This window comes from Fundulus heteroclitus, chromosome 10 (assembly GCF_011125445.2).
Source record: "Fundulus heteroclitus isolate FHET01 chromosome 10, MU-UCD_Fhet_4.1, whole genome shotgun sequence".
Classification (NCBI taxonomy): Eukaryota; Metazoa; Chordata; class Actinopteri; order Cyprinodontiformes; family Fundulidae; genus Fundulus; species Fundulus heteroclitus.
The window spans coordinates 32,255,674-32,270,493 of NC_046370.1; the positions used below are offsets into that span (position 1 = coordinate 32,255,674).

General features: G+C 43.6%; 1 protein-coding gene and 3 non-coding genes across 5 annotated transcripts; 2 read left to right on the top strand and 2 right to left on the bottom strand.

The window, feature by feature from the left end:
• The first annotated feature begins 2,293 nt into the window (after positions 1-2,293).
• trnar-ucg lies at positions 2,294-2,366 on the top strand. Its single transcript has one exon. It is a non-coding gene; the product is annotated as a tRNA-Arg (tRNA).
• A 3,965-nt stretch (positions 2,367-6,331) lies between these two features.
• Positions 6,332-6,403, top strand: trnam-cau. The gene has a single exon. It is a non-coding gene; the product is annotated as a tRNA-Met (tRNA).
• A 3,132-nt stretch (positions 6,404-9,535) lies between these two features.
• Positions 9,536-13,938, bottom strand: LOC105927361 (peptidyl-tRNA hydrolase ICT1, mitochondrial). 2 transcript variants are annotated; one of them, XM_036142533.1, is made up of 6 exons: positions 13,819-13,938; positions 12,564-12,588; positions 12,404-12,463; positions 10,053-10,135; positions 9,747-9,916; positions 9,536-9,658 (listed from the first exon to the last, which is right to left on the bottom strand). In XM_036142533.1, exons 1-6 carry the CDS (start codon positions 13,840-13,842, stop codon positions 9,574-9,576), a joined length of 447 nt encoding a protein of 148 aa, XP_035998426.1. In that variant the 5' UTR covers positions 13,843-13,938; the 3' UTR covers positions 9,536-9,573. The 2 variants fall into 2 exon arrangements, with proteins under 2 accessions (XP_035998426.1, XP_012719525.2); XM_012864071.3 differs by lacking the exon at positions 13,819-13,938 and adding an exon at positions 12,844-13,026.
• Positions 13,939-14,291: 353 nt separating this feature from the next.
• trnaq-cug lies at positions 14,292-14,363 on the bottom strand. The gene has a single exon. It is a non-coding gene; the product is annotated as a tRNA-Gln (tRNA).
• Between the last annotated feature and the right edge of the window lie 457 nt (positions 14,364-14,820).

The window sequence follows — 14,820 nt, forward strand, 5'->3', positions numbered from 1 at the left end:
ATTCAACAGTAGCAAAAAAGGCAACAATTTACAGTATGTAACATATAGTATTAATTAAAACAACAGCGTTTTTTAGAGTGATAGCAAAATTTAGGTTACAAGTCATGAGAAAACCTATAAAAAAAAATTGGCACTGAAGATCGAGGATTTGAAAAGCTCTCCCAAATACTCGGACCCCACAAATACTCAGCAACCTGGAAAAGTAGTACTTAAAATAGAAATGAAGACCACAGGACATTAAAAATGTAAAATATTGGCCAAAACAAACCCAAGTATAATGTGATCATTTAGAACTGGACTGTAGTGGGATTTCACATATCTGTTAATTGCTTTTTATACTCATCAAAAATTAACAAACAAAACATTGCCAATATTGGTCCAGTGAGGTGGGGGTCAATATTGACACTTATATAGTTATTGATTAACTTTTAAATTGATATATATACAGCAGACTATACAATATAGTATGGGTAACCCTAAATAACACATTCCAAGAGTTTGAGAGAAAATACAGAAGTAATAAACTCACCACAAACTTCAGTGCACATTATCTTTGTTGACAAAATCCAATGATTTAATCACAGTCATCAAATGCAGCCCGGCTCTTCTTCCTCAGGAAACTGAAAAGGTCTGGACTGCCCTCTAAACTGCTAAAGAACTTCTATAGCGCTACCATAGAGAGCGTTTTATGTATCAGCATGACTGTATGGTATGGGAGCTGCACAGTCCAGGAGAGGAAGGACCTAACACAGGTGGTGAGAACAGTGCAGGGGATTGTGGGACGCCGTCTGCAGGATCTGGACTCAATTTAAGTAGAACAAGTCCAAAGACTCATCTCCACTGATCCGACCCACCCAGGCAATCCGCTGTTTGCCACTCTTCCATCAGGTAAATGCTTCAGAAGCCTCAAAGCCAAAACAACAAATAAAATATTACAAATAAAATATTCTTGATTCAAGATCCCTGCAGTTCAAACTGAGTACTGCTAATAAAAACAATGGAGAAAGATTCTTATTTATTTATTTATTAGATGAAATAATTCCTCAGAAATGAGAGTCAAAATTCACAAGCCAAGTGTTGCTGTGTAAAAAAAAAATCTGATATGGAGTAGATGTGAGGATTTCTGTCACCCTACAACCTCTAACAGTTACTTTGTGGATGATGATAGTACATATAAAAGCTCTTAATATTATGTGGAGAGTATTAGAATTATCTGTGGCCCATTTTCCCAAAGTAAGAGTTGTAGTTTGAACCTGAGGAAGTTACCTATGTGTGCTATGAGTTTGATGGCACTACAATGAACTATAGTGTACTTATTGGTCATTTTATGCTTATAATAACGATTATTAAATCTCTAAAAATAAATTTAAGCACATTTTCCCTACGTAAGAGTTGTAGTATGAACCTGAGGAGGTTATCTATGTGTGCTATGAGTTTGGTGGCACTACAATGATCTATAGTTGAGCTATTGGTCATTTTATGCTTATAAAGATTAAAAAATCTCACAAAACAGAGTTAAGTACATTTTCCCAAAGTAAGAGATGTAGTATGATCCAGATGAGGTTATCTATGTGTGCTATGGGTTTGATGACACTACAGCGTTTTATAGTGTACTTATTGCTAATTTTATACTCATTTTAACGATAAAACATGTGAACGTGTAGCTATTACTTATCTAAATGATGAAAGTTGATTAAAATGAAAGTCCTTTATTCAAAGCTATTTGATTTATATAGCAAACTATTATTTTTAATAGATTTCTTTTTTTATCCTACACCTAGCAAAAGGGACTTTAATGAATATTTTTGCCATTTAGGCTTGGGAAATTCCTCATTTTTTTATGTATTATTTCCCAATCCAATAAATATAGTATGAAAGACGTGAGATCAGATACACATAAAATTAATTTGATGATAATCCACCTCTCCTTAGTGACGCTGTTGAATATTTTCTGTGATTATTCTTCTGGTGTTGCAACTTGCAGACGGTCTCTAAGCATTTGCGGACCAGCGGACTCTGCATAGAGTCCAACGCAATTTTCCCAGCGCGGTGGGAGGCTCGTTTTGAGGAAACTGTGGTTGTAGCTCACTGTCTGCCATTCTGTGGTTGCAAAGAGGTGTCGGTTTTGTAGAAGAAATTTTTCGTCAACATGTTATTGATCCGGAAAAGCAAATCTGTGAATATCATTCATTCCAACTTAACGAAGCCGCGAACACCTACAAGTTTAAATGAATTTGAGCAGCAGGATTCTGGTACAGTTGTTTGTCTCGTAACAGCCGATGAGCCAGTACTAGACCGCGTGGCCTAATGGATAAGGCGTCTGACTTCGGATCAGAAGATTGAGGGTTCGAGTCCCTTCGTGGTCGTCTTTTTACTCGTTCTGCAATGAAGCCAACTCGTGCAGCTTAGTTCGCGATGTAATGAATGCGATCATTTTACGGCTAGATTTATCTCATCTGAACGGCTAATGTCGCTCGTTTGTAATCTAAAACTGGGACTTTGTGGTTACTCACACGGTTCGGCCATGGATACACGTGGCTCTGTTCTGTACCTGTTTCACACAGGGCAGGAGGCTGCAACCTTTAGCCAAAAGAGACATTTTGCCTACAGTCCACTTGAATTAAACTCATACAGAGATAAGATAAGATAAGATAGGCTTTATTGATCTCACATTGGAGAAATTCACATGTCACATCTGCTCTGTAATCAGAAGACGGTGCTAAAAGTAGGACAAGGTGCATCAGGTATATACAGTGTGTCCTCGTTTATACAGTGGATCAAAAAGAAGTAGATAAGAAAATAAGAATAAAAATACAAAATAGAAATAAGGCAGAGGATGTATTATGTACATTCACGGTGACTTATATACGTGTGTATTGACATATATTCAGGTGTAATAGCAGCAGAAGAGCTGCAAATGTTGCCTGAATTTTTTTTTGTTGAGAAAAGACATGTTATAATTTTTGATAAAGATCTGTAGGAAATATGTTTTAACTGTTTAAAAAAATTAAAAGCAATTATTCCAAGAAAAAAACAGCTAAAACCTGCATTTATTATCATTATTACATTTAAATACCATAATAAAAATGTATTTTCTAGCCAAAAGTTATTACTGTAAGAGTCACTTGGCCCCAGAGTCACAGGTTGCAGACTCCTGACATAGGGAGGCCGTGTTGAAGAGCATTCAGCATTAGGGCCAATAGCGTTTATGCAATGTTGAAAATGCTGAAATGGCTAACGAATAATGTTTAAAGAATGTTGACAATGTTAAAATCACCAACAAATCGTGTTATGCAATACTGAAAGTGTTAAAATCACTAACCAATCGAGTTTATGTATATATCATACATTTTTGCACAGTAGGTATAATATAACGCAATAATCAGCCTCTGCTTTGCCCATTATTGCACAACAATTAATTATCACAACTCACCAGTTTATGAAAAGGCATTATTTAACTATTTGGAAGTTAACAAAACTATTTTACCCATGTCCAGGATAGACCATGCGTCTAGCCCCCCACGACCCTGCGTTACGTTGGGCCGCGTTTCCCCATCAAATACGGCTTGAAGTAACACGGTTGTTAAACTTTAAAAAAAAAGTTTTTCAGGTAAAAACTTGACTAGCTTTTAAAGATGAACACTTTTTAATTAGAAAAATGTTATTAAGCTTTTGCGTAAAGTTAAATATTGTTGGCTGCTGTAGCTTGTCTGTCTGACAGATGTTTTTTGGGTTGGAGTAAAAATGAGTCCATACAACCTGAGCCTCAGCCTGGGGGTGGTGCCCACCCTGTGGAAGACCTCCTGTGTGGTACCGGTTCCCAAAACACTGCACGCCAGGGAACCGGCCCACTTCAGACCAGTCTCCCTGACCTTACATCTGATGAAGACCATGGAGCGCCTCATCCTAGCTCACCTGTGCACCATGGTGAGCCCCACCCTGGACCCGCTGCAGTTTGCCTACCGGCCCAACATCGGAGTAGAGGATGCCATCATCTACCTGCTGCAGCGGGCGCTCACCCACCTGGAGACCACTGGGAGCGCTGTGAGAGTCATGTTCTTCGACTTCTCCAGCGCTTTCAACACCATCAGACCGGTGCTACTGAGGGGGAAGCTGGAGGACGCTGAGGTGGACCAACATCTGGCTGACTGGACCATGGACTACCTCACTGACCATCGACTACCTCACTAACCACCCTCAGTACGTGCGGCTGCACGGCTGTCAGTCAGAGGTGGCACTCTGCAGCAACGGGGCCCCCCAGGGCACCGTTCTATCTCCGTTTCTCTTCACCCTTTACACCTCGGACTTTACACGGACAGCTGCCACCTTCAGAAGTTCTCCGACGACTCGGCCATTGTGGGCTGTGTGTCTGAGGGGAATGAGGTGGAGTACCGGTCGGTCATCATGGACTTTGTGGACTGGTGTGAGAAGAACCATCTGTGCTTAAACACCAGTAAGACCAAGGAGATGGTGATCGACTTCAGGAGAAGACCCCAACCTCACTCACCTGTGAACATCCAGGGGCAGGACATAGAAACTGTGGAGAGTTTCAAATACCTGGGTGTTCACGTCAACAGTAAACTGGACTGGACTCACAACACCGATGCTCTGTACAAGAAGGGTCAGAGCCGCCTCCACCTCCTGAGGAGGCTGAGGTCCTTTGGAGTGAGCAGGCCCCTGTTTAAGACTTTTTAATGACTCTGTGGTGGCCTCAGCCCTCCTCTACGCTGTCGTCTGCTGGGCTCCTGGCAGCACAGAGCGGGACAGAAAGAGACTGAATAAGCTGGTGAGGAAGGCCACTTCTGTCCTGGGCTGCACTCTGGACTCTGTGGAGGAAGTGGCTGAGAGGAGGATGTTGTCCAAGCTCACATCCATCATGGACAACACCTTCCACCCCCTGCACCAGACTGTAGAGGAGCTGAGCAGCTCCTTTAGTGACAGGCTTAGACACCCTGCCTGTAAAAAGGAGCGCTACCGCAGGTCATTCATTCCTGCTGCCATCAGATTATACAATGCTGCAAAATAACTGTAACAATAACTGTAATTATAACTGCAACTGTAATAACCAACATGCATTAACTAATGAGCAATTCTATTTAGTACACTGTGCAATAATCCTGAAACAAGTGACTTCTGCTGCCCGAATATATGTCAATACACACGCGTATAAGCCACAGTTAATGTACAGAAGACATCCTCGGCCTTATTTCTTTTTGTATTTTTGTATTTTTCTTTTTTTCTTACCTACTCCTTTTGAACTATAGTATAAGGAGGACACAGTGTATATATCTGATGCACCTTGTCCTACTTTTGGCACCTTCTTCTGATTACTGAGCCGATGCGACATGTGAATTTATCCAATGTGAGATCAATAAAGCCTATCTTATATTATCTTAGATTCACAGGAGGCTTTTTCAGCTGTTTCTGGTGCGACTCGCTTCTACGGTGTCGCTTCACATCTAAAAATGAAAAAAAAAAAAATAAATAAATAAAAATTGTGAAGTTTTGGGAAACTTCATAAAAAGCTCTCTGAAAATCGCCTTTCTCTGGCCTCACCCAGTTAGAAACCATTCTCTGCTGTTTTTTTCCAGACGTAGTTTCCTAAATTATCTGTATGCATAAAAATCCTTTTGTTTTAGGAGCGTCCTCGTGCGCAGCGGCTCATGACATGGAGCTCTGCTGCATTAAATGACAGCCGATACGGCTCTCACCGACGATTACTCCACCTCTGTCCTTTGCGTTCTTTGTTTCAGAAAAGCACGAGTGGATTATTATTATTTTTTTACTTTTTCTGAATCTGACCCAGTTAAATGCGGGGCATTGTTTCAGATTGCGGGACAACAGTGGAAAATACCACTGATTACAAGAGGGACCGAGAGCGATAGATACCCTAGTAGGAAGTTCTTGTCAGATGTTCAATCCACTGAACTTTCTGACTTGCTGGTTGACACAAGTCCAAAGAAAACCTTAGACCAAAACTACTTTTATTCATGCCGTCTGTGGCCAGTTGAGATGTTCTTCCAAAAGTTAAAATGATGTAACACCGACAGACCTGGCTTCGCAAAGACCCACCCTACTCTCTTTCTGATTGGCTAATGTACTGCCTCTGCTAGTTTTAATTGGTTGAGAGCAGCTTCAGTTTGAAACCTTGAAAACAACGCCTATACGGATCTATATTCAGCTCTCATTTTGCATTTGACGGAAATCCGTCGCTGCAGCAGAGAACGTTAACACATGGTTTATAACCAGAAAACCTTATATAAGCAAACTTCAACCTGTACTATATGATATATGCTACAAAACTGTGTGATGCCACGATCCATGTCATCGTAGCAGAGTGGCGCAGCGGAAGCGTGCTGGGCCCATAACCCAGAGGTCGATGGATCGAAACCATCCTCTGCTATGAAAGTTTTTTTTTTTTCCATTGATTCCCGTCGGTATAATATGTACCAGGTTCTCCTGACGTGTTTTTTCTGCAGGTCAATAAATTCCACGGTTTCTACTATTATAACGATTACATAGATCTAGAACTCTTGGACGCTGATTCGACAGTAATTAAAGGGAAATATATTGGAGGGAAAACACAAAAACGTATGTGCTTATCATTGAACAACTCAATTTTAAAACAAAGATTATCCAACCTGTTAACTTTAAAATACAATAAACCACAGGTAACACGGAAAACATTGATTTTTGTACCTTCAACGTTTTATGAGAAAAAAAAGTTAGTTCCCAAACTTAACATTTTGGATTTCAACAGAATTCTAAGATTAACATGGGATGGCAACCTTAAAAAAAAAAACTTTTCTTTAGCTTATTTTAGATGCATTATTGTAAACGTGTGCTAAAAAACGTTTGACTATTTGTTCATTCTTGGCTGATATGCTGTCATTATCATGACTTCATTAAAATTGATGACGCTAAAGAGATTATATATTTTTCTCAGAATTAGGATTTATTCTGTCAGTGTTACAAAATGTAATCATGGGTTACATCTATTAACTGTACCAAGCTGTAATGTTTTAGGTGAAAACAACACGGGTACAACAAAGACACCAGTCCTATTATAATCTCAAAATTCTGCATAAACCCATAGATTGGGAGTCTTGTGTTGGCCCACAGAAGCAAACAGACTTGGTCTTCGGGTGATGCTCTCACTGACCCGCTTCACAGCTCAGATGACGTGGAGGAACTAAGCACAACAGTCGTCATGTTGTTATGGAACCTAATGGTTCTTGATGTCTTGGCAATTTCCCACTTTGAATTGCTCTGGAGCCAAACTGGTTATAAATAAATTTAAAAAATGACATTTTACAGTAACTTTAACAAAAAAGTCCAAAATGTATATTTCTAAAGGTAAAAACATGTATAACATCCAAATCTGGCAACCTGATAAGGTTTGGTTCTCTTGGAGGCTCAGCATCCAGTTGGATATTGGCTGAGGACCCACCAGCCTCCAGGGGCGGAGCCATCATGAGGTTCTGATTAACCAGTTAAATACAGCCTTTGGAATTGTCATGGGTCTAGGGACCAATCAGCAAACTAAGTTATTTTCTACAAACGCAAAGAGAATCCAGCCATGTAGACAAACTCTACCTTCAGATAAATCTAAAGCTCCTGGCTGGAGCTGCTTTCCGTCGCAGGACATCAAACATCCAATGATTCTACTGAAGAAAAATGTTTCACATTTGCGGCTCAAACCAATTAAAAGTTTCCAAGTGACGGATTACTTAAAAGCTTTACTGAACTGAGCAAAAATAAAATAAATGCAGTCAGCCTCTGCCCAGTGTATGGGCACCCCTGGAAAAGATGTACAAAAAGGCTTGAAATATATCTTTTATTTCAGCAGCTTAATCTCAGGAAAAAAAGAAATGATGAAAAACAAATGAATCCACCTTGTTTTAAACTTTTATTCAGAAAAAACATTTCTTGTCAAAAACTTTAGCGACTTTCAGCTAGATGCTATGGTACAATGTTTTAGAGCGCTGGAGCAGAGAGACGGCAGTCTTATTTTTCTCCACGTCTTCCCAGGACCCAGAACACCGTGTCTGCCTTCTTCTCTCTCAGCCCGCAGCTTTTCTACAGGCTTTAGGTCTCTGAGATGAAATGAGTGAAATATACTCATTTAGAGAAAATCTGACTCACTTTTAGTTCCCGTTCTGCAGTGAGAGATTTCTATGGAGTAATTGCTCTCCAGAAAAGGACGAGCCTGTTCCGACACTTCCTTGTGCAGATCTCAGCTAAAAAGCAGGAAAAACAGGGTTTGTCCTAACAGCTCTGCTCTGTAGCAGGGTTGGTTCATGGAGTACATTGTTGTCACTCAGGGTAAAGGTTTCTGAGCTTTGTGAAACGGAAAAAAAAGCCAGGGTACGCAGGAATATACCCCGGATATTCCTCTGAGCATCCACTGAGCCAGCTTTCTAAAACGGGGCCTGGAGCGCCCTGCTAGTACCTGGTTGGACCGCCTTTGGCCTTCAGAACTGCCTTGACTCTCTGCGGCATGGATTCAACGACGTGTCTGAAGGATTCCTCGGAGGCTTTGGTCCACGCCGACACGATGGCGTCGCGCAGCTGCTGCTGACTGGTGGGCTGCGCGGCCATCGTGCGGACCTCCCGTTCCACCATCTCCCACAGGTGCTCCATCGCATTAAGGTCCGGCGACTGTGGGGGCAAGCGGAGCACGGTGAACTCCTCTTTATGCTCCAGGAACCAGTTGGAGATGACGTCGGCGTCGTGGCACGCTGCGTTCCCCTGCTGGAAGCAGCCATCGGCAGAGGGGTACACCGTGCTCATGAAGGGATGGACGTGGTCGCCGAGGAGACCCAGGTAGTCTGTGGCGCTTAAACAACGCTCAATTGGTACTAAAGGACCCAACTTATGCCAAGAAAATATTCCCCACACCATTACGCCGCCGCCACCAGCCGGTGAACCGGGGGAGGAGGGATCCAGGCTTTCCTGCTGCTCGTGCCAAATTTTGACCCGACTGCATGAATGCTGCAGCTGAAAGCGAGTCCCGCTGGACCAGGCCACGTTCTTCCAGTCCGTCACCGTCCACTTCTGGTGAGCCTCGGCGAACTCCAGCCTCAGTTTCCTGCTTTTAGCCGACAGGACGGGCACGCGGTGCGGCCTCCTGTTGATGTAGCCCATCTGCTTCAGGGTCCGGCGGGCGGTGCGCTCCGAGATGGTGTTCTGCGTCTCCTGGTTGTAACGAGTGGTTATCTGAGCTACCGTTGCCTTTCTGTCGTCCTGGATGAGCCTCCCCATTTTCAGCTGACCCTTGACGTCCACGAGGCACTTCCGTCCGCATGACTGCCGCTTGCTGGACATTTTCTTCTTCTCAGACCACTCCCGGTAAACCCGGGAGACGGTGGTGCGCGAGAAGCCCACCAGCTGTGCGGTTTCTGAAATACTAAGACCCGCTCGTCTGGCGCCAACAATCCTGCCGCGTTCGAACTCGCTTAGATCCCCTTTCTTCCCCATTCTGACGCTCGGTCCCAACTGCAGCAAAACGCACCGCGTAGGTCGGCTGGTGGGGGCAGATCACATTTTCGTGAAGAGCAAGATGCTCGCTGGTCAGTCAAAATCCACCCGTCTGCTGTTCTTGACGGCTGAAAGGATCTTCTTCTGTTTGAGTCGCTCTTTGTTCCTCTTCTCAAGCCTGCACAACACGCGTAACGTCACATTTACACGTCTAATGCACGGATGTGTAAATCCCAAAGGACCACGTCTCATTCGCTGGGCATTACCGGGCTGCTCGTAGAGCTATGTCTGCAGCCGATGGTTCGCGGGGTCTCTGGCTGGCCTCGTCTATGATGGCAGAGATCTTCTGAAGACAGTCCGACAGGTTTCTCTGCTGACTCCTGCTCACCTCCGACGTCACCAGGAGCTCCCCGGCCTTATTGATGCGGCTTTTGTTCTGTGCGGAAGCGAAAGTAAAGAAAAAGAAGAAGAAGAAAAAAAGCAGCAGGTGAGTTCCACGTTTTGTCTCAGCTTTAGTGTGAGTAAACGCTGGACAAGAGAACAAACGCCAAATGATCCATGTGACAACAAACCTTTTCTACAATTTTCTGCCGGACATCTTCAGGGATCCACTCCGCAGTGTACACGTGAAATCGGACTTCTGCTTTAGTGTTGACTGTGGGTAAAGAACGGAGAGGTTTAGATTTAACAGAACCCTCCCCCAATAAAACAATATTAGATGGACTGTAGGCGAGCTAACACGCAGGCTAAAGTACCCTCAACACAGGAGACTTAGACAAACTGTCGTTTTATGCACTCTTTGCATGCAAAACAAAATTCAGCTTACGACAATGTAATGAGATTGCAATTGAAATAAAATAACATTACAATATAAAGTGCAGCAGTGATAAGAACGTAACAGTGCAGGAGAAAAATGCTCAACCATGTTTATAGTGCAAAGCTAAGGGTGCAAAAAGAGGCATTGATTTGAAAAGTCCAAAGTTGGCAGTGCAAGATAATAATAGTGCAAAAATGCAGAAAGTGTTCAGTTGTGTACTTTTAAGTTTACATTGATTATAAGTTTAGCAATGTCGGCAGTGCAACATAATGATGCAAAATGGCCATAAAGTTCAGTTCTGTGCATGTGTGATGCAGAGTCCAGTTTAGAGTTCAACAGTCTGATGGCAACTGGGAAAAAGCTGCTGCAGAACCTGGTGGAACAGTCCATGGTGGGGGTGTGAGGGGTCTCTGATGATGTTACAGGCTCAGGACACGCAGCGCTGGAATGAAATGTCCTTAATGGAGGGGAGAGGAGCCCTGATGATCCCCTCTGCTGTCCTCACCACTCTTCTCACGTTCTTCCAGTCGCAGGCGCTGCAGCCTCCACACCACACAGAGAGACAGCTGGTCAGAATGCTCTCTATGGTGCTTCTGTAGAAGGTTGTGAGGATGGGCGGGGGCAGGTGGGCTCTCCTCATCCTCCGCAGGAAGTACAAGCTCTTCTGTGCCCTCTTCACCAGTGACGTGGTGTTCACAGACCAGGTGAGGTTCACCAAAAAAGTGCGATTTTGCAAATTAAAGCGAAGCCAGTGCGACACGACACCCGAAATGAATGCTAAGCAACAGCTGCTGGAGTTGAAAAATCTGAACTTTTGTGTACTGTCACATAGCGACGACCGATCAGGCACAGGATGCGGCTTTGACGTGCAGTGTTTCCCGCAGGAATTTGCTTATGAGAGGCGGACCGACTCGCGGAGCGGGGGGGGGGGGGGAACGGACCGACTCGCGGAGCGGGGGTGGACGACACGTTTCCGCGGACAGATTCGCGGAGCGGGGGTATCCATGTGTTTTTTTCCATGCCATTCACGCACGCGCAAAAGCGCGTGTTAACGTCACTTTTCTTTTTTTTTTTTTTTGGGATGTTGGCGTGGCGGTAGCGTGAGTTTGGCGTGGCGGCCGCCACGCCAAGATAGCGCTGCGGGAAACCTGACGTGGGATAAAGGACTGCAGCGGAGACGGAGCAGTTTTCATCCAACATGGAATAAAAGTTCATAGTGGCCGTCTGCGGTTGCCTTGAGTTGCATGACTCGACCAATTAGCACTGCCGAGATGAGAAGTCCCGAACGGAGCAAGTCTGGAGAAGAGTGAGGAGTGGACGAACTGGCTGAAACGGTGCCACCGTGTAGAAGCTTCATGTTAGGACATGTGTGCCTGCTATGAGCTTTCAGACACATAACAATAAGGCACGGTTCACTTCCCATCTGAGGAAGCTGCATCAGACCAAAGAAGAGGACTGGGTCTTGTTTAGGCCTGTATGGCAGCCTCGCTTCTGTCAGTGTGCCCCAGGGCAGCTGTGGCTACTAGCATAGCTCACCACCGTCAGGGTGTGAATGACTGAGTGTGTAAAGTGTAAAGCGCTTTGGGGTCGTCGGACTAGTTGAAGTTCTATAAAAGTACAAGCCATTTACCATTTTACTTTTCTTACGTTCTAATCATGTAGGGTACTTTAAATTGTCTTGACACTGAAAATTAGGTTTTTCAAAATATACATTTTATATATATCATGTAGTATTATTCTTCCATTAAACAATCGTGCCATTCTTTGCGTTGGTCTAACATTACATTAAAATACAAGTCAGTTTGCGCTTGTATAAAGGACAACAATATTCCCTTATATAGGATTTTTTTTGTCCAATCTGTTTTAATCTGACCCAATCTGTATAATCTGATTGAAGTTGACTTTGTAAAGTGCCTTGAGATGGACATGGTTTCTGAATTGGCCGCTATATGAATAAATTAAATGAAAAATGAAAGACTAAAGGGGTAGAAAACAACTTCACTGTAGAAACAGCAATAGTAAATTGTGATATTATAAGTGGAATGACGAATGATTTCCGGTGTGTCAAAGCAGTAGAAACAAACTCTAAAACTGGCGTATGCCCACCTTTGTTGACATGCTGACCCCCAGGACCACTGCTTCTGCTGTAGGACACGGTCAGACGCTCTATGAATTAAAAGGACGTCAATAACATTTGAATAAAAGAAGCCAAACAGAATTTAAACATTTTTGTTATACAAAAACAGAAGAAAAAAGTGATATTTACCAACAGGAACGTGCACCTGCGTGTCCTGTGAAAGACAAAACAGAGTAGTGATTCCACAGAGGTGAAGGTCAGTACAATCTCACCCGCTGCCATTCACTCCCGTTTGTATGACCAGAAAAGAACAATGGCGTCCAATGGAAGGAAAACGCTTTGGACTCATGTTACCGCAACAATAAATGTGAGTGACACGGGTGCCTGTTTATGAGGGAGTGGTCAAAGCAAGCTGGACCTGACGTCATTTGAACAGAAATAAGGACGGGTGCGTTTTATTTCTGCAAACCTGCGTGTAGTCCGAGCCCCTCGTCCCATAGCGGGCCCCCGGCGGTCTGCTGCTGGTTAATCTAAACTTTTCGATGCACAGGTTACCGAGCGGAGGAACAGCTTTCACTCTGCTGCAAAGAGAACAAACGCGCCGAACGACGAATGTCGCCATGTTATGTGACGTCATCGCCGACTGTTGATGTGCTGCCGCCTGTAAGACGCGACTGCGCCCCCTAGCGTGCTGGAGGGTTCACATGAAATTGTCAGAAATTAAAATGTCCCCCCCCCCGTAAATATTTGTATTCGTCAAAAATTGACACGAGGTGATCTCTTGTTTTTATCATATTCATCCCCAAAAGCCTTTAAATTATTGTCTAGTTAGTGTTTTAACAGGTTCAGTGCTTTCCTGTCTTTTCAAAATGTAAACTGCCCTCAAAAACCGTTGTTTTTGTCTTTTACTGGCGAAATGCAAACAGGTTAAACGTGTATACCGCCGCCTACTGTAAAAAGTGTGCAACAACATTTTTCTGTCTGCCTGCCAGCTGTATTCTTTAATATCTAAACGGCGCATTCTTGTTCTTTCCTTGTACTTTGCACCTTCCTAAAGATCTCCATCTGTGCCCACTCCCTTCTTGTCTCTCCGCTTGTTATGTACATTTCCCCTTTGTTCTCCATAATGAAACAATTATTTATTCTGGTGAGATCCAGGCTGAATCTTGTAATAATGATTTCATCTCTATGTTATTTTACTGTATGCACCTTATGGTACTTGTGAAAAGTTTTCTTTCTATTTGTTATTTTTTTTGTCCCATTTATAGGTAAAATCATGCAATATCGAAGTAAGAAACATTGTGCAAATACAAAATAGTTTCCAAATAATGATTCCATTTATCACAGGGGGAGTCTCAACATAACTTTAAACTCACTTAAGCCTGCAGTCTTCGTCCGTGTTCCCTCTCTTGTTTTTAATAACCATGCGTTCATGTCTAATTACCAGAATCTCCCAATTCGGGCCCATTCATCTCAATCTGCGGTACCGACCCGCCACCATTGATGCCAGTATGGAATCTCTTCTGACTTCCGCTCATCCCACTCGCCATTTTCGACGCCTCTCTTGTGGTGCTGCTCAAGAAAACACTTTATTGCAAGGCATTCACCATAAAGCAGCCTCGTCTCCAACAAACCGCTTTACTCAGACAATCCAGCTCACGCCGACGACGCGCTCCGAGCCGCTAGTTGTCCGCTACTGTCGGGTTTTCCTCGTTCTTTCAGCTCCGCAGGGAGAAGAAGCGCCACCGGAAACACGTGACCTCCACATCCGCTGTAGGAAGTACGCAATGATTTTCTTGTTTTTTTATTTACTCCCACGGTCTAGTTTGTAGACATTTTTAGTAGTCAAGATGCACCTTTCATCCTGCGGTGTTTTCAGTCACAGCTGCCGATGAAACGATGATGAAGTTAAAAGACAGGTTCCACCGAGATTTGAACTCGGATCGCTGGATTCAGAGTCCAGAGTGCTAACCATTACACCATGGAACCACGTGTCTCTGTGACGGGAAAAATGTCTTAATGAATAAAGACACCATCATACGTGGATTTATAATTGTTGCTCGTTAATTATGACTCTGCTACACAAACAGACTTCTAAAAACACTAGTGACTGCCTCGGAAACACTTTTGTCCACCTAGTCGTTTTCCACATTTTTGGGCCTGCCTCGATACAAACTTCAGATTTGTTCAAACAAGTGACCCCTTGAAGGAGTGTTACTTTCTGGCACCACATCGCGACCCTTGCTCCATGATGATTCGATTGCAATCTGACAGCCAGGAGGAAAACACTGGGTGCGTTCCTTTAGCAGTCAGCCGGCGGATGATCCGGGTAGGAGTGATGACAAAACGGAGCGGGAGGAGATGTCCTCCTAAAGAGATTACAGAATGATAAACGACCAGGTTCTGAAGAGGCGTTTATCACTCCTGTTTGTGGTGCTCATTATAG